Source organism: Lissotriton helveticus, chromosome 7, assembly GCF_964261635.1.
Source record: "Lissotriton helveticus chromosome 7, aLisHel1.1, whole genome shotgun sequence".
NCBI lineage: Eukaryota > Metazoa > Chordata > Amphibia > Caudata > Salamandridae > Lissotriton > Lissotriton helveticus.
This window is the reverse complement of record NC_136068.1, coordinates 562,330,093-562,350,023: the sequence shown is the minus strand read 5'-3', so window position 1 is coordinate 562,350,023 and position 19,931 is coordinate 562,330,093. Positions and strand designations below refer to the sequence as shown.

General features: G+C 45.4%; 1 protein-coding gene across 1 annotated transcript in view; it reads right to left on the bottom strand.

Moving 5' to 3' along the window:
- LOC144768744 (butyrophilin subfamily 1 member A1-like) overlaps positions 1-19,931 on the bottom strand; it is a 117,428-nt gene that overhangs the window by 36,376 nt on the left and 61,121 nt on the right. The window contains exon 9 of the mRNA XM_078652630.1: positions 12,536-12,562. Coding sequence (XP_078508756.1) covers positions 12,536-12,562 — 27 coding nt within the window. The remainder of the gene's footprint in view (positions 1-12,535; positions 12,563-19,931) is intronic.

The following is a 19,931-nucleotide window of genomic DNA, read 5'->3' as shown; positions in this document are numbered from 1 at the left end:
GAGTTGTATGATGCAGAATGCCTGAGATTACTATCTGATAGACGAAACTACACAGTATTACAGGACGACCCTACGGATAGACTTAGGACAAGGATAGGGAGCATGATCGAAGAAGGGCCTGCTCATGATTGGTTGAGTAAAAACGAGGCAGAATTCCTACAACAGTCAGCACCATGCATCCCTTACTTCTACTGCATCCCTAAAATCCACAAAGACATGTCCAACCCACCGGGAAGACCTATTGTATCAGGAATTGGCTCTATTCTTGAGCCCCTTTCCAAATTTGCAGATGCCTTCCTACGCCCATTGGTCCAGTCAACAACCACCTACCTAAAAGATACCAAGTCGGTTCTACAACTGCTTGACAACAGAGACTTCGACCCATCAAAACAACTTCTGATGAGTCTGGACGTGGAGAGTTTATATACTAGCCTGCCTCATGATGAAACACTCCAAATCATCGAAGAAGTACTTTTTACTACTCCTTGGAAGTACCAAACACCAAGAGGTCTGGTCCTTGAGTGTATCTCGTTAGCACTACAACACAACTTTTTCCAGTACAAACAAACCATCTATTTACAGAGCCATGGTACCAGCATGGGCAGCACTTTTGCTCCGAGTCTGGCTGGACTATATGTCCACCATCTAGAGACCAACAAGATCCTACATCCAGACAATCCATACAGGAGCAACATCAATACCTGGAAAAGGTATATTGATGACGTTTTCGTCATCTGGAATGGGAACCCCCAATCAGCGGTGGATTTCCTAGCATGGTTGAACAACCAGAATGCTTTCTTAAAATTTACCAGCACTGTCTCACATCATTCCCATGGTCTATCTGGACCTCAATATCTACTCTCAAGGTGGTAAATTAAAAAGTACCACCCATTTCAAACCCACGGCGAGGAACTGTCTGTTAAGATACAACAGTTTTCACCCCAGACACTTAAGAGAGAATTTGCTGTATGGACAATTTTTACGATTGAGACGTAACTGCACCGAACTGACTGAGTACAAGGCACAGGCTTGTGACCTCAAAGAAAAATTGTTACAAAGACAGTACCCAGAGAAGACTATCAATAGAGCCATGAAAAGGGCCACGAATAATCACAGAGAGGCTCTTCTTGAAGATCGAGTATGTGAGCCGGTTGACAACAAAAGACCAATTTGTGTCACTACCTACACTACTGTGTCCAATGAAGTGTCCAAAATTATAAATAAACATTGGTCTATTCTCAACTGTGGTAAACTCAATCTGGAGAAACCTATGTATGCCCACCGTCGTGGACGCAACCTGAAAGACATCTTGGTACATACCAGACCAAAGACAATTTTGGATACCAGGACACAACCTGATGGTATTCAGGGCCATTTTCCATGCGGAAACTGTAGTAGCTGCCACCTGACGAAAAAGAGCAAGACCCTTACATTCAGGAATGGCACCACCTGGGAACAACGACGCCTCACGAATTGCAACACCAAGAATGTGGTCTATATAATAACTTGCCCTTGTGGTTTGGAATACGTGGGGATGACCACCAGAGCTGTGAAAACAAGACTAAATTAACATAAAAGCAATGTAAGGTGCAAAAAGAGCACGACCAAGATGGCAACGCACTACCTCGAAAAACAACACTGTGTCAATGATCTAAACTGGACAATCATTGAATCATTGCCATCGGAAAAAGGCCTTTTTCAGAAGGAACAAAGATGGGTGTTCCGTCTGGGCACGCATATACAAGGACTCAATGATGATGTCCCTTGGTCACAACTGTCCACCTAATGAATGTACTACCCACTCGATGGATATGTACAGAATAAAATGTACCAGTTTCAGAAGTATTTGTAAATACCTATTTACAATACCCTTCCACTCTCATTTAAGAATGATGTACAATAGCGTTTGCCACACCTATTCTTAACATACCAATTTCAGAAGTACTTGTAAAGACCACCCACTCCCATTTAACAATGTTGAACAATGGAGAGTGCGGCCCATAACGTTTGCCACACCTTTCTTAGCGTACCAAACTCCCCACAACAACTGAGGGAGCATTTAATGGAACCGCGCATGCGCGGTCATGTAGTGTCTCCTTTACGCGCATGCGCATGCTCCACATGAGCGTATGCGCATGTGCGAGACTGGGACACTTGAGGCGGCAGCGCTCGCACAGGCAGGGGCGTTTTTTCGCCCTCCGTATGAACCAACTATTTCCAGGCAATACAACCAGCCCTCAAACGGTAACCAGGCCGGCGGAAAGCCCATATTTGGGCACCACACCTAATCCGGCAATTAAATTTTGGGCTAATTAATCAATTTCATCTGGTATATATACCTCGAGTAAAAGGCTCTAACAACCATACGAGCGGAGCAGCGCGAAGGGTAAGACGGTGGCAATTTCGTCCCTACCTTGTGAGTATTTCAAAAGGGTTAACAAGACTTCACCTCCTAACCAAGTAAGAACTAATCACTAAATCTCGGTTCTGTTACTTTTATTTCTCCACTCAGATTGCACAAAGTAGCAATCAACCCCCAGACGCTTCTATGAGCTCATGAAGCAATTAACTCTTTTCTATTGAGTATGACCTACATTTTCTTTGGTATCTTGTTATATTTATAAACATCTTATGTGTTCTCTATGTTGTATGTTTTGTGAGTTATTTTCCTTTACAGGGCAACTGTACTATAAGGTTGTTCCAGGTGACTGCACCTGTAGAACCTCCCAGACCTTGGGTGACCTTTCTTTTGTTTTCTTTTTCATTTTTCAGGTCATGCAACTGCATGTATCCTGAGCCAAAATCCGCTGTAGGCACATTATAGCCTATATACCACTTGTAATTTTTTTGTCACTTTTATTTAACTAACCATAATTTTTAAAGTTACAAATAGTAAAACGTGAGTAAGGTGGGGAAGTTGTGCTCCCGTCCTGAAGAAGGGGCGCCAGCCCCGAAACATGTCGACGCACACATGAGGTACTGTTCATTATCACGACAGACTTACCTCGCACATCACTTCTTTTAATAGTGCCAGCTCGAGGTCCTGAATAAAAAAAAATGTTCACTTACGAGCCAGGTACTTTTTAACTCTTCACTACCCACCACCACTCACATTACCACTCACTTGCACCACACATAGTCATTTCACAAGTGCTCCCGCGTAGTCGTAGGTCGCAGCACGCCGCATCCCGTTAGAGGGGTGCGAAGACCCCGATGATGAAGCATGACACCAAGGGGCCTTTTGGTGTGTGAGGGGTATTTTACAAAACCCTGAGTGCTCCCATACCTCCCTTGGGTAGCACTTCTCCTCTGGTAGGATTCCTTTTGTTTATACATACTATCTTGTGGAGTAAGAATCCTACTTCTACTACTCTACCTCCCTCCCTTGTTGATTTTGTTATGTCAGAAGTAACAGGGATAAATATTCCAGTTGAACCATGATGACTGCTTCGGTGTGTAACGGGGGAAGAAAAATGGCCGAAATATACCATTATTTGGTTGGGAGTTGCAGGGATGGGGGTAAAACGAAACATGGCCCAAAAATGGGGTGCACGGTATACACCATGATTGAGAGAATGGGAGAGTGACATGGATTGGTGCTCCAATGCAGAGAAAGTGATATATAAAGCCAGAGGCTGCCCACACAAATGGGAGAAAATTTGGTGGGACTGGCAGAAATATCGTTGGTATTTAGACTGAGCGGGGGGGGGGGGGCGAGCTGTAGATTAGATTAGAGAGCTTCTATCGTTACTATGGGTGAGAAGATTTGACTTGTAATTGTGGCTATGTTATTGACTAAGAAGATCTAATGTGAATGTGGAATTGTGACTTTGTGATCCTGTGATTAACATTAAGCTTGTTTAATAAAAATAATTTTAAAAAAATTAAAAAAAGATTTGTCAAGAAGGGGGCGTGGCTAGCAGGCCACCATGGCGGACGGAGTCTGTTAGAGCTCCGGTGCCGCCGGGAGATTAAGTATCCTGTTGGCCGCGACGAGGGGTCGTTTTTACACACAACCGACCGCATCCTGCTACTAAGGTTCCCCGCCCACCTCGCTGGAAGTTTTAGGGGCTTGGGGATAGGAGATCCTTGGATTGCGGCGTGTGGGACCCTTAGGCCTAGCGCCATGCCACAAGCCGGGACCTCGAGTGCGGACTGAGCCTGGGGCGCTGGACGGAGTAGACGACGGCGCGGAAGAGCGTCCTGCGCCGGAGCCTGGCCCTGTGGTCGGAACCCTGCCTGCCTGGGCGTGAGGGGGCAAAGCCGGGAACTGGAGCTCCCAGTGCCCGGGAGGGAGGAGAAACCCGGAGCCTGATCCCAGGCTGCAGGCCGAATCTCGGGTGCAGACGCGGCGGGTCGACTGGACACACCAATGACCGCGCCTTGCTGAGGAGGTACCCCGCCCGACTCACTGCAAATTTTGGGGATTGGAGGAGGAGGGCCCAGAAACACACAGCGTGTGAGACCCTGAAGCCTGACGCCACGCCATAAGCCGGGGCCTCGAGTGCGGATGTGCCCGGGACACAGGACGAGTCTGAATGCGGTGAGCGGGGCCTTCTATGCCGGTGGCTGATCCCTATTGCTGTACCCTGACCGCATAGGCGGAGGAGAGTGACATTGAGGAGTTGCGGGTCCCGGTGCCCTGGGTGGAGGAGAGGCCCGGGGCCTGATATCACGTTGTAAGCCGGGGCCTTGGGTGCGGACTGGACCCGAGGCGCTGAGGGAGGATCGCTGCAGTAAACTAAAGACCAGAGGGGCAAACACTTGTGGGACTGGCACACAGCGGACGACAGAGGCTCGCCCCACGACGTGATCCCGACAACGCGCGGGCCTTCCGGCGCTCATCATGGTACGGAAGGGCGCGGAGGGCAAGGACGGGACACTCACGGGCCCCCTATGGATGCGGACCCGAGCGGCTCTACACCATTGACATTGACCTCCACTCTCTCTGCTGCCCAGCAAGATGACAAATTGGATTTAATACTTAAAGAGATCAGAGACTCCAGGGCTGCGATGGAGACACAGATGGGCACCCTCACCACTAACCTCTCCTTACTTAACCCCTTGCATGCTGGTGACGAACCCCAGCCGTCACGCTCCGCGGTGCTCGTGTGCTGATGACGGCTGGGGTTCGTCACGGCCCCGCCCTGTTCGTTTGTTTACCGCACAGCGGCGGAAACGGGCCAGCATCGAAGGGGTTAAAGCTGACCACGGGAAGCTGGCGGATAAAGTCAAAGACCAGGGACTGACGCTGGCGGACCTTGCCCCGGCAGTGGCTGAACACACAGACTCCATCCAACAAATCCAACACCAGGTAAAATCCCTGATGGAACGCGTGGAGGATGCTGAAGGACGCAATAGACGCAACAACATCCGCGTCATTGGTCTTCCAGAACGCAGTGAGGGGCACCACGCGACGGAATTCATGAAACAGTGGTTCAGAGATAATGTCGCCCCCGAGGGACTGTCGCCGTTCTTCTGCGTAGAAAGAGCTCACAGGATCCCTACTGGCCAACCGAAACCGGGAAAACTACCGCGCCCACTGATTGTTAAGATCCTGAATTACCGAGATAGGGACGTGTTACTAAGTCGAGCCCGAATAAAATCAATCATAGAGTACGAGAACAAACGTATATCGCTGTATCCGGACTACACCAACCAGGTGCAGAAACAACGGTCCTCCTACTACGAGGTTAAAAAGAGGCTCCAGAAGGCCAAACTGCGCTATGCCTTGTTATTCCCTGCGCGCCTGAAGGTGATCCACGATAATAAAACTCACTTTTTTGAAAGTCCCACGGACGTGGAAGAGTGGATGGAGGTGATGGATATCGACGAGCGCCTGGGCTCGGCGCAGGGATCGCTGGCGGTGGATCTGGAGCCCGTTCAGGCCGTGAGGAGGACAGGTCTGGCGCCCGAAGTAAGGACTCGAGACGGCATAGACCTACCGCCCACCAACAGAAGCAGGTACAAGAAGATGCTGTTGCTAAGGTGGGTTCTTTCAGAGAGGAGCGAGAGACAATCAACACGGACACTGAAGACAGCACTATACACTCGGACTCGGAAAATAGTATGGTGCTATTCCCGACTGTGACGCCCGGAACGGCAGAAGAACTTCTGGACAATGCCCATGAATAATTCCTAAATATGGACAGGAACTGTGAACTCAGACCGAACTGGTATCCTTTCATGTATAACCTGTTGGTACAGCAAGGTAGTGGGATGGGAGGGAACCTGAGAACAAGGTACACTTCTGCGTTTCTCTATTGCTGGTGCGTAACTTTTGATTCCAGGGTGGGGAGGGAGGAGAAGCTCTTTCTATATATTGTTCATAGATGGGGAACCGCATGCTTCTCACACTCCTACGATACACGGATATAGGCTATTATATGTATGGAGAGGTGACCCCCCTTCCTCCCCCCCTTTCTCTTCCTTCCCCCTCCGCACACCGCGGCTGCCAGTACTGGACAGCTCCATTATGACTCTCCCGGCAGCGCCGTTGAGCCGGCGGCAAGGACAGGTATGGCCCTTTGGACATGGCTCATGCTACGCCGACCCCCCCACAAGCGTATGCACCGCAGTTTGTTTAGCTTTGTTTCAAAGTTCATTGTTTGGCACAGCAGGGTTCAGAGGCTGCGCCTCAAGAGTTGGGGTTTGGGATAGGGAGGGTACCGTCTTCTGGTCGACACTGAAGGAATACATAGTGCGACATATAAGGACACTCATTTCGACACCTACATTGGGATATGGCTGATACGAGAGGGAAATATAGGCTGGTTACCTGGAATGTGCGAGGGCTAGGGGCAGTCCAGAAAAGACATAGAGTGCACGCTTTCTTGCTTCGCCAAAGGGCACACATAGTATTCCTACAGGAATCGCACTTAACACAGCCCGAGGCACTCCTACTACGGAAGAAATGGAGCGGGGGTATATTCTCCACAACGTACTCTGCCTTTTCCAGGGGAGCCACGATATGGGTACGACACAGTCCTCCGTTCGTGGAAATAGAAAGACGAACGGAGGAACAAGGACGCTACGTACTGGTGAGGGGCACTCTGGATGGGGCGGTGGTAGTATTAGGAAGCATCTACGCCCCGAATTTTGATCAGGATAGATTCATTATTACAGTAGGCCGGGCGTTGGCGGACTGGGTGGATGTCCCCTGGTTGCTGGGTGGTGATTGGAACATGATATTAGATGTGGACCTGGACAGATCGCACCCCCCCCTTCATGCTACAGGGATATACAAGCTGTCTGAGTCGTTTGGGACGTGGCTTCAGGGATGGGGAATGGCTGATATATGGCGTACACTACATCCAACACACAAAGAATACTCATACTACTCTCCTGTGCACAACCTGCATACCCGGCTAGACAGATTTGTCTCCTCTACCTCCCTCACGACCAAGTGTGTCTCCTCGGACTATCTTGCCAAAACATTTTCGGACCATAGGCCACTCACACTGGACCTACACTGGGGAAAGATACCCTCACCAGTTCCTACCTGGAGACTTAACCCCCCACTACTTGAGGATGGCCCGTTTCGCACGCACCTCTCCGACACCCTGACTGACTACTTCAATGAAAACTGGGACTCTACATCCTCGAACCTGATAGTGTGGGATGCGATGAAGGCTGTAGTGAGGGGGGCCGCTATCGGCCGACTAGTGGGAGCCAGACAGGACATTAATGATAAACTCTGTGAGGTGGAGGGTTGCATGAAGGAACTTGAAACCGCGGCGGGACTGGACCCTGATCGTAAAGTTGGCCTACAGTTATGTAACATTGAGCACGCAGAACTCCTAGACACCCTGAGAGTGATGGATTATAGGACCTATCTGAAACGCCAACAGGCGGAAGCGGATAGATCCGGTGCCTTACTTGCTCGCCTGATTAGAGACGCCCCTGAGAGCCCTGCAATAACGAGCATTCGTGATATAACAGGTGCACAGGTACACACACAACTAGAAATTAACACTGTGTTTAGGAACCACCTAGAAAAACTCTATGCTCCTCCCAATGTAGATGCCAGGGACGACATGATGGACATCCTGGGAGAACTAACAATCCCAGCCTTAAACCGGGAAGTCCAGGCAGCCCTAGCTGGACCCATAACGCAGCAGGAAATAAAAGTAGCAATCCACACACTTAACCGGGGTAAGACTCCAGGTATGGATGGGCTGCCTGGAGAGTTTTATCAAACGTACTCTGACATACTGGTGCCCGTCCTGGAGAAGGTTTACAAAACCGCTTACGAAGCGGCCACCTACCTGCCACGACCATGCAGGCTCTGGTGATCTCTATTCCGAAACCTGGCAGGGATATCCTTGACGTGAGTAATTATAGACCCCTCTCTATGCTCTCCACGGAGTATAAAATCCTTAGTAAGGCTATCGCCCTGCGGATACAAAACCATCTCCGTGGCCTGATCCACACTGACCAATGCGGCTTCCTCCCGGAGAGGAGCACCTCACAAAACTCTAGGCGACTCTACGCCCTTATGACAACTACCCCCCAGGACTTACCACATGCTAGCTGCATAGCCCTGGACCTCCGACAGGCATTTGATTCCCTGACGTGGGACTTTATGTTCGAAGTCCTACGCCGCTTCGGCTTTCCAGATGCCCTCATAAAATGGATTCGCTTGCTCTATGCGAGCCTGACAGCTAGGGCGCGCACGGGAAGGTACACCTCGGACAGTTATGGCATTCACAGGGGCACCCGTCAGGGCTGCCCGCTGTCGCCGCTGCTGTTCGTGCTAACGCTGGAACCCCTGGCAATTGCGCTTCGAACTAGAGCTGCGGAGGAGGGCATACCAGTTGGAGACACTAATAACCTGGTCTCTATATATGCAGACGACATATTGGTGTTTCTCCGGAATCTACGTGGGGACCACTCACACCTGGTGACTATTTTCGAACGGTTCGAGATTATCTCTGGATTAGCCATAAACCCGGGAAAATCTCTAGGCTTCTTTTTCCGGGAGGGACAAAAGCCCTCCCACATACGGCTCGGTGCCTGTGAGATCCAGGTGGCACCGACCACGTTTAAATATCTCGGGATAAATGTGTACCGGAACTCGGAAGACCAGATTGAAGGTAACGTCCGAAGGGCAATTAATGGCCTCCGAGGTAGTGTGAGCTTTTGGACATCCCTGCCCCTATCTGTAATGGGACGAGTGGCGGTCTCAAAGATGGTCCTACTTCCCCGGATACTGTACTATTTTGTCAATCTGCCGGTGCTACTCCCGCAGCAAATCTTTACCACGCTAAATACATTATTGATCAACCTCGTTTGGGGTTCGGGGAGGAGAAGAATTAGTCTTAAAAAATTGTAATTGAGCACCAGACAGGGAGGCCTGGGCGTACCGGACCTACGGAGTTACTACTATGCAAGCCAACTCCAATGGTTGACACGATGGGTGGCGGGCAGGGACCTACATGAGATCGCTTACACAACGGACAAGCTGGCACGCGGGGATCTCCACTCCCTCCTCCTACCCACTGCCAGGATCCCCAGAGACTGTCACCCCCTCCTACATGTGGCCCTGACCTGCTGGAGGAAGGCATTGAAATACACAGCTGGGACTCCTCCCTATGCGGATAACATCCCCCTCCTGGGGCTCCCAACGCCGCAAGGACACCTGACACGACGCAGACTGCGTCCCTGGACAGAGGCTGGGGTGGATAGAGTAGGAGACCTGTTCGGAGAAGACACTTTACTGGATCATGCCTCATTTGTACAGCTCACAGGAGCCACACCGCGATTATACCTTTTACATGCCTCAGTGACACACTACATACGGCGCGCTTGGGCTCCACTACGCGCAAAACCGGCCCATCATGAATTAGTACACCTTCTACATTATATGGGAACGGGAGGACACCTGGTGAGATGGCTATATGTAGGTATCAGGGAACATGTAGCGTCGCCCCTTACCACGCTCAAGGAGATCTGGGCTGCGGACACAGGGGAACCCATAACGGACGGGGAATGGAAAATCATCCTTGGTCATCACAGGAGGGTGTCTAGAAACGTTAAGTTCAAGTTCATACAGGCCATGGTTCTCCATAGAGCATATCTCACACCCCAGAGGCTCCACCGGATGTTCCCTGCCACTGCACACTGCTGCCCAAAATGCCAAGAGGATGACGCACATATCCTCCACATGCTGTGGACATGCTCGAAAGTACGCACTTACTGGGAGACGATCAAAACCATATTGCACACTGTCACAGCACTGCAGATCCCTGAGGGGGCACTACCCTGTCTGGTAGGGCACAGGAAAAGACCCAAAACACGTAAGGCACAACTGCAATTTATGGACGTAGCGCTCTTATTGGCACTCAGGGTACTTACTATGAGGTAGAAATCGCCCAGATCCCCAAATGCAGAAATATGGCGATCTGACTTGTTGAAATGGGGCAAAGCTGAAACCGCAGCGCTGCATGGGGAGGAGGAAAGGGGTCTTCGCAAATACCCCGTGGCGCTAGAATGGGACCAAATGCTACTAGAACTGGAAGAGGTAGACCTAGAAATATCACAAGATCCAGCGATATGACTACACACACACCACAATAGACTGCCGAAGTACATAGGCACAGATAACAGATGCATCGGATAGCCTAGCCTACGAGCTGTAACACTCCCTGAAAAGGCGGAAACTCTCGGACCCGACATGTAGAGTGTACGTAAGAGACTGACCAGAAGACGAGGGGAGGGAGGGCGGGGAGGGTGGGGAAGTTGGGGGTTAGCAGTCTATGTAAGTTACATGTGAGACACTTGAACGTTGTAACTGAGATATACCCGGAGAAATGTGAGACATGATGACAGAGAATTCGGACGATATGCTACAAAAGTTAATGTTAAAGAAAAAGGAAAAGACTGATTTAATGTGTAATGATTGAATGTACTGTAAATTACCTGTTACAGTCATGAATAAAGAGATTTAAAAAAAAAAAAGATTTGTCAAGAAATGGCTTATAGAATTTGGCCTCAGTTCATACTGGAATGAGCTGCATAGCCTAACATCAAGTTGCAAAAATGTATTGAAGAGAACTTATTGGTCATACATCCAGAATGCACTACACCGTGACCCAAGATTGGGAAGGCTAACAACCCAATTTCCCACTATAAAACCGAACCCAAGCTTCGAAGAATTCCTTAATAATGTACAACCGCATCTAGCTAGAACTCTGTATTTGAAATTAAGGTGTGACACTTTGCAGCTCAAGAGTTACACAGCAAATTGGGGAACAAAGGAAGACCGAACCTGCATTTTATGCACTACATGAACTTTAAGGTCTACCGAAAATACAGCACATATCCTATTCTTCTGCCAACCAAAAGCCTGGGCAAGGAGGAAATGGATAGGTCCGTTGTGCAACACACTGGGATTCAGGAAGCAACAAGATGCATTGAGGGTCCTGAAAGAACTGTGCTGCATGTAATATTTGCCTTATCCCGGTATTTGGTTATGGTAGGGATATAAGAAGTAAAATGGGGCTAAAGCTGTGATGCCGCAATGAATAACACACCATTTTAATTGGAAAATCATTCTGAATTGCACAAAACTATCTGTTATTTTAATTGTTTCATAAAAGGTTTTAGCTGATTTTAAATATGTATACATCAGGGGGATTTACTGGAATACATAGTGTCCAGCTTATACTGTTTTATCCTGAGATTGATGACCATTTTACTCAGAATATTATATATACTGCTCAATTAATTTTAGATCATATCATGCTGCGGGTGATTAACACATGTATACAGTACAGTCGAGTATAGACAATTGAACATTTTGTGAATATTTTTTATTGCTATGAAATGTTTTATGGCCTTTGCCCGAAATAAAGTATTCAGACTACAGATCATTGTTAAAATGTAAGGTATCAGGCCACCTAAAGTCAAAAAGGTGCCTATTTCTTTCAGAAGACTACTTTTGGGTTGTCTCTAATCTGGACCTAGCTTTCTGGGCAAGTGGGCACACTTTAGCATCTGTGAAGCTCATTCAGCTGGAGGAGCAATGGTATTTACAGCTTTCTGCTCTGGCTCTGGGTCTAAAGCGTCCATCTTTAATTTCAAGTTGGTAATCCATGCTGCTAAGTAGCTTTTAAAACATGCAAGCAAATAACATGAGCCACTAGTCTTGACACAAAATGGGTCCATTACTTACCGGTAATGGCATTAGTCCTAGTCCTACTCCCTCGCCTCCCTTCTTAATCATTGCTTAAGAAGGAAGGTGAGAGACAACGGGAGGTAATATTACTTTTTCTACAAGATTTAACTAATAATTATGACTTTAAGATAGCCAATGAGGCTTCATCGTCTTTTTCTCTTCCGAGCCATGTTATCTGTTATTCATTTTGTGATTTAAAATACCGTAATGCAGTCACCGTTTTTTGTGTTTTGGGATCAGGAAAGTGCTAACTCTAGAACAAATTAGGACAACAGGTAGGAGTGAAACCAAGACCGAAGCAGTGTCAATGCAATAAAACACAGCTAGAGTTTGAGATGAAAATTTTGTGTTTGTTACCATTGGTATAGCGTCCTTTTCTCCATTCTGAAATAAAAAAGACAAACATATGAGCACTCCCAAGATAGAACAATTGCAGTTGCAGATCTATACAGTAGGAAGGGTACACAGGGAAACATAAATTTGCAAGTAACATCCCTCAGCAGGCAGATAAAGGGCCATGCTTATTGGTCATTTACTGCAACAGCACCACAGGAGTGCTATCGATCTGCATCTAACAATGACCCTGAACTAGGAAGCAAATTGAGTGTAAGTGACAATGATGTTTTGTTTCACTGGAGCAAATTGTTATCTGGGATTTTTTAAAATTAAAACAAAGCATGACGCCTGCCGAGTGCTCAAGCAAAACATGTTGCTTATCCAGCATTCTTCTGTGCCTGCACCAGCGGATGTACAGTAGGCACAGAAAATACCCCCCAAGCAACCAAGATTCTTTCAAATATTTTGTCTTGTCCTCCACCATGTGAGCGAAGGCCAGGAGCTTTACTGGCCTGGCTTGGACTGGCAGGTGTGTGGAACCCAAACCACAATTAAAATGAGGCATAATGTCTTCTAGGTAGGCAAGTTTTTCCACAGATAAGACAGTTCAGTGTTTTAAAAGGCATACTCTGTAGAGATCTGTGTGTATCCATCTGGCCTCTGAATCCAAAGGGCCATATGGATCATGCATTTTACCGGTCGCAAATGGCCCCATTTGCAGATCAGGCCATTTGCAACCTGTAAAATTCATTTTGTTATGTTTGAATTCCAATTTGCGATTTGGTAACATGTTGGAATTGCGAATACATACTAATTTTGTATTAGGAAGGGTCGTGCTCAGGGCATCCCTTCCTAATACCGAATTGCAGCAGTATGTAAAATTGTTTTGCGACTGAAATGCAGTCGCAAAACATTCACATTTTACCACCTACTTCAAGTACTCATTGGTGTGTATTTGTTGCAACTTGATTGTAGTAAAATAAAGGTAAATATTTTAAAAAATTGCAGCTCTGCCTGAAGGAAACAAACCTTCAGTAATTTAAGGTTTATCGGGGAGCCCTACCTGAGTTAAATCTCATCAATGTCTCTATTGCACCATTGAGGAGAAAATATATTAGAAAATTAATATTAGTGCTACAAAAGGACACCTTGAAAATGAAAACATTTTTCACCATGGTACACCTACTTTTAGGTGGGGACCTTATTACAAAATTAATTGAAGATAGTCCGAATGAAGATGTTGCTTAATATGAAGAGGTATTTTGGATACATTTGGCATCATTTTTATTCGATAAAGCCTGTTTTATAGGACAAATAATAAATAAGCTGCTTCAAGAATTGCAAGTAGGTGCTTTGATGGGCCCTTGTTCAACAATGTACAGTAAAATGCATGTTTATACAGGAAACAAAGAGGCCATGTTGAATATATCATAGTCAATGTTGAAGCTACTTTAAATGTGTTAACTTTCAGGATCTTCCCTAAACAGTAGCAAGCTGCTACTTGTAACCTTATGGTGGAAAGGATGTTTGTGTGGCAAACAATATAAGCCAGAAAAATTGTTCACAATAAAAAGAAACCCAAATACGAAGGATTATGTTAATTAAGATCTAGCATGATCAGATTAATAAAAAGCTGTTTTACCACGATAACAGGGAATTAGTTCTAAGTCATATTTTAAAGGTCATAACTGTGAGCTCTCAGTCGACATTGCGATAACATAGCTAAGCATGGTATGGCAAAGGCTAATCTCTGGGTAGGTGTGCCTTCTGAAAGTATCTATGAAATTTTTTATACACCAGATCACTCCAAGAACTGAAATACAGTGATTTAGAAACAAAGGTATATAAAGTCACTCAGGATATCACTCCTAGAACCGAAATACAGTGATTTGAAACAAAGGTCTATAAAGTCACTCAGGATAAAGAAGAGATGAGGGAGAGACAAAGGTTGGATCCAGTGAACTAAAAATGTGGTTACTTGATTCCCAGATATGTTGGCTGTTTGTAGCAAACAGAACATCCAGTATCCAAATGTCTGTAGATTTGTGTGTCTAAGTATTTTATTGAATCGTTTTAACAATTAATCGACCAAACAATTTGAGTTTATTTCAGAGGAATAATGATCCATAAAACACAGCCTAGAACAACTAAAGACTATTAAAAATATACAAATTGATACTTGCTAGAAAGCAAGCCAAAGTGCTCCACCGATAGTACATTGACTGCTCAAGGTACACACATAAATTAAGTGACAAAAATATTTTAAGAACATATCACATTTTCATTAGAGAGGTTTATAGATGTGCAGGACTGTATTATTCTAAAATTATGCACACAAGTAATGGGACAAGTTATGCTTTGTAAATGCTAATCTTGGATAATAATCTTAAAAACACATCATAGAAAAATATTCTATTGTACTAATAGCATAACTGTCTTGGCAACCCCACACCATAAATTTGCAGCAGCAGATATTTTGAGACCGCTAACATGAAAGGCTTAAAAGTATTTGTTTTGCATATACTTAAGAAGGCTGCTGATATTACTTCTGCTAGAGACCATTCAGGACTTAAAAACCAGACGCTTTGCCCTTTGAGACTCTACATAGACCAGATAGCATTTAAGGCTGTAAATGTTTTCAACACGAGCTACTGTTAGCTTTCCCAGACTGGTGTGACTCACAATTATTTGTTTCCTCCTTTCATGTAATCTGTCTTTGAGTTCTGAAGCATGCCCATGTAAAAAGACTCAGGAGTTAAGTAAATATTCTCCTAACCAAGCAGCTGCAGTTGGTTATGCACACTTTTGAACATACTTAAGGTTAACACTACCCTCTACTAGTAGAAGATCCATAAGGGCTTCTCTAAAAAGCAAAGACCTTTGGTGCTCCACAGATGCACCCTATACAGTAGAGGTTTGAGACGTGTTAAGGACTAAATAGTTGTATGACCTCATTTATAATACAGTAGAACATAGAACGTTATTTGTGGTAAGCCCAAGAGGTGTTATAAAAAAAACTATTTTCTGTTGGTGATAAAAAATAGAGATTACAATTTCCCATATCTTTCGGCCGTACACAGATGTGGCTTAGGCTTGAAGTTTATGTATTTTCAGAGAAGTTCACATAGCTGTATCTCACAATTTTCTGGCGAGATATATTACTGTCCAGGCCTTTTGGGCTAAAGCAATATTGACCTTAAGAACTTGTTTTTTTTAATGTTCTATCGCAACTTAATCTGACACTGAAATAATCAGTGTCATTTACTGCTCTTTAAAATAAATCCCCATTTCTAAATTATTCTGAAAGCTTTTTAAGGATTAAACACAATGAATGTTATTGCAGTGTGGCTGACAATTAGCCCACTCAGTTTTCCGAAATCTTCAAAGGTAGTGAGCATGTTCTGAATCCCGAGTAGGGTGCTTGAACCTAATGATGCATTATCAGCAGATTAAAAGGTTGAGTTTTTTTATCCCGTTTCACCTAATTTGGTGCAACATTAATACAACTTCTTAGCCAACTCATCACATGGTTTACATATAGGGTGAACAAAGTTGGAGCTTGTACGCATTCCTTATTTAGGGCTTAGTTGTTTCTTAAATCACTCATCACCGTAGTTTGGCATAGTTGCTTTCATGTAAGCAATTTAGTAATTCAGGTTGTATCCCCATTGACACCTGCACCTTCTGTAGACATTCTTGTGGACTTCAAGTGTACAAACACCAGGTTCAGGATTTTTTACCATAACTGCAGAAACATTTCTGTGTACAAATTGAATCTAAATACTTGATCTATAGTGCTGATCACTTTGTGTAAACCTGCCTGGAAATTAGAGAGTACGTTATTTGACGTTGTCAGTTCTTCTATATGATTTACTAGCATTTTTCTAAATGTTTTTCTGACTATAGTCTATCAGACTGAAGGGACTGTAATTGGCAGGACCATTACGACAGCTTTTTAAAAATGAGGATGATCTAAGATTCAAGTCATGTTGGAGGAGCTGGATCTCCTTCCATAAAAGCATTAGATAAAACTAAGAAACAGCACCTTCAGATTGGAGGTTCTAATTTAAATAAATCCATGGGGATTTTGTCTAATCTAGGGGCTTGACCGCCCTTATGACTTTGGACAGCCTGAATGACCTTTTTCGTTGTGAATGATGGTAAGGGAGTGTCAATTTATTATAGGCGTCAGAATTGGACCAAGGCCACTCAATGCCATATTACTAATGTATGTTAGCTGAGTGAGGACAAGAAGGGCAGTTAGCCCCTTTGTACATTATTGACCCTGAGACATTAGTGCACCTGACATTAGGAAACATAACAGCAATTATATGTTCCTTGACACTGAGCCACATTAGGGATCTCATGGCATTACGAATGGTCTTATCATTAAATGGGTCAAAAGTTGAGCCGTCTTTACTCTCTTAGTATTTGCTATAATCAGGGAATATGGCTGTTTACAACGTATGTGAGTACATCGCAAGCCATTACATCGCAAGTCATTACAACGACTTGCTACAGGGGTCGCGCTAGACTTAGGAATAGTATTACTTACAATTCCTACTCCAGTTTGTGCAACAGCAGGGAAGGTGTTGGATTTTAAATCCAATACTAATGCGCCGCCTACAGCAAGTAATTAAAGCAACTTGTGATGTAACGGTATGCGTGGTAAAAACCGCGGTCGTTGTAACAACCGCGTTGAAAAAGCTGTTTCCATGATCAGGTAACTTTTCTGACTGCTGAAAAGAGTTCATATTTAGGTTGGTACTTGTCAGCGCCTGGAGGAATGGGTCGAGCTTGCTGGCCTATAACCCAAGGAGCAGGCCGGTTTTAATGTGGCATGAGCCTGGAACGAACATTAAATACTCCTTGTGAAATACTGAATGAAAGTCTGTAAGTCATAAAGATAGTCAACTCTTTTTTAGCTTTGAGACATTCTGTTGGACTTGAAATAGTGATGATTATTGTTCCTTATGGAAGAAACTTTTATTGCTTTGTGTGCCTATGTGTGGCATTCATTATTAGTGATTTTGGAACAAGAAGGAAGACATGTTTTGGCTATGTGGACTTTAGTGTGGCCTTCAACACTAGTTATGTGGAACCCTAAGAAAGAAGCTTTTATTGGTGTGTTTTCTTAAATGCCTTCTGTTTCTAGTAAGAACATTTTTTTCCTAATATGTTCTCTTAGGTTAACTTGGCACTGATTACGTATCGACAAATACAATCCACTATCCACTATAAATCCGCCTGAAGCAAGGGTGTGTTCTGCTGTCTGTTTTAGTTAGCTTAGCTACTATAGTTATTAATATAACTGATCCACATCACTTTCTGAATCGAGATGCTTTCCACAAAGCTCCTGTGTTATTTGTCGTTGCATTGCTTTAAGTTGACTGCTTGGTCTTTCCTAATTGGCCTACAACAACAGTTAGATGCAACATTGACCTCCTGTATTGAAAATATGTTTACCATTAATGACACCAAGATCAAGGTTTTGGTAATATCAGTGGATAACTTTTGAAACTGATACTTAGTCCTAGAAAGACCATAATAGCATGGTTTGTAATCATGCCGTCTTTGGTGGAGTGTCTAATCATGCCGTCTTTGGTGATGTGCCGGTGTGCACCTTTACTAATCCTGTTAATGCAAAGTTGCCCTGACACCACTTTATTAATACACAGTTTTGCTTTGGAGCACTCCTTTGACTTTACATCAGGGGTAGTGAAATATTAGAAGCATATCCTTTTCTTATCAGAATACACAGTAGTCATAGAGGCCATCTCCTTGGATTTGGGACTGAAGCCCCTGAGTTTGCAAGCAGAGATCACTCCTCTGAATTTTTACGCTAAGCTTTGCAAGGACCGGTTTTTGGCAATAGCTGGAGATTGCCTCAGGACTCTCATCAAAAGGGTTTGCTGTCATGCAGGATTCTATGGCAGGACTGGAGGCTCAGATTATGCTTCTCAAATTCTTTACTTGCTCCAACACCAGCCAATAAAAAAACATATAATAAAACTACATAACCCTTGAGGCTTTGAACCACGCCTCTATTAACAACCAGTCAAACGTGTCCTGCATACACAAAATAGCGAGGCACCATTTTGACTGCCTCTTTCTTTGCTGCTCGGCAGTCAAGATAAGTGCCTTGCTATTTTGCTTGTAGTTACTTGAGAAACTGTTTTATTGTGCTTATTTGGCGTTATTATATTTGGTATTATTCTGTTTATTAATGCCTTAGGTTTGTACTTTGTAACGTACAATAACACCTTTGCGCCTCTCTTTGCGCGCTATATTATTTTAAATCTTCCTTTTTGCCCAGAGTGCGTGTTGCGCTTTTCCTTAAATCTTTTTTATTGTTTGGCGCCCTTAAAAACCTCTGTTTACTCGCAGATGCGAGCGGTGCACTCTGTGTGCCGGTCCGCACCTCACGCTACCGGCTGTCTCTAGCTCCAACTGCTGGGAGGGTGGTCGCGCTTTGGAGCCCGATCGGGCTGCATGCGTTGGTCCTTGGGAGCCTGCATGCGTCTAAGTACGAGCTCGCAGGCTTCCCTTTCACATGCTGGCCAGACGCCTCACTCCGGGCTCAAAGAATAGGAGAGCAGCTCAGCAGTTGCAGGCTGGTACCGGGGCATATTATTAGTCGTTTTGAGCTTAACCCTTTCTTATATTCCACTGCTCTTATTGGAATACAATAATTTTTGGAAACCCTTGTTTGGACGTAGGGAGGGGGAGTTAATCACCCCCATTAGTCCTAGTCTTCAAGGGGTTGGTACCGTTTGGCCTCGCTGCCCCAGCCACTACCTCCCATTTGATGCCCTTTCCTACAGCTGGGTCTGGGTTGTGAAATGTATCTTCCCACTGGGGATTTGTATTGGAATATACCCATATTTGCAAGAGATGTCAGACTGCGAGGTCTACGAGGAAAAATTGGCTGCCTATGGTCCTGCGGAGGACCAGGATTGTTATTATGATGATGACATGGACACCCTTATTGAAAAGAAGTTAGATCAAATGCTAGACAAGGCACTATCCTCCGCCTTACTGCCTATATCCCATTCGTCTTGACCAGTTAGTAGGGGCAGCTCCCTCTCACCCCCGGCAGGTACTCCTAACCCCTCCCCTAGCCCCCGCCTGAGCCACCTGGTCTCCCATGGCCCCACGTGCAGGTATACTGCAAACTCCAGAAAGGTGGAGAGAATGATTATATTCCGGACTCCTTAGCACCTGCCTCTGTCCCGGGCCCTGCCATTCCTTTTCCCACGACTGACACTGATGCCAATACTGAGTCTTCCCATGAATCGCACCAACGTAAGCATGCCCAGAAGCGCAAGCATTCCATTTCCCCGATCCAACCATCTCTTTCACCTTTGATCCCTCCAGTATTGTACACCCCTGCTCTTTGGAGTGGCTCCTGCCCTGG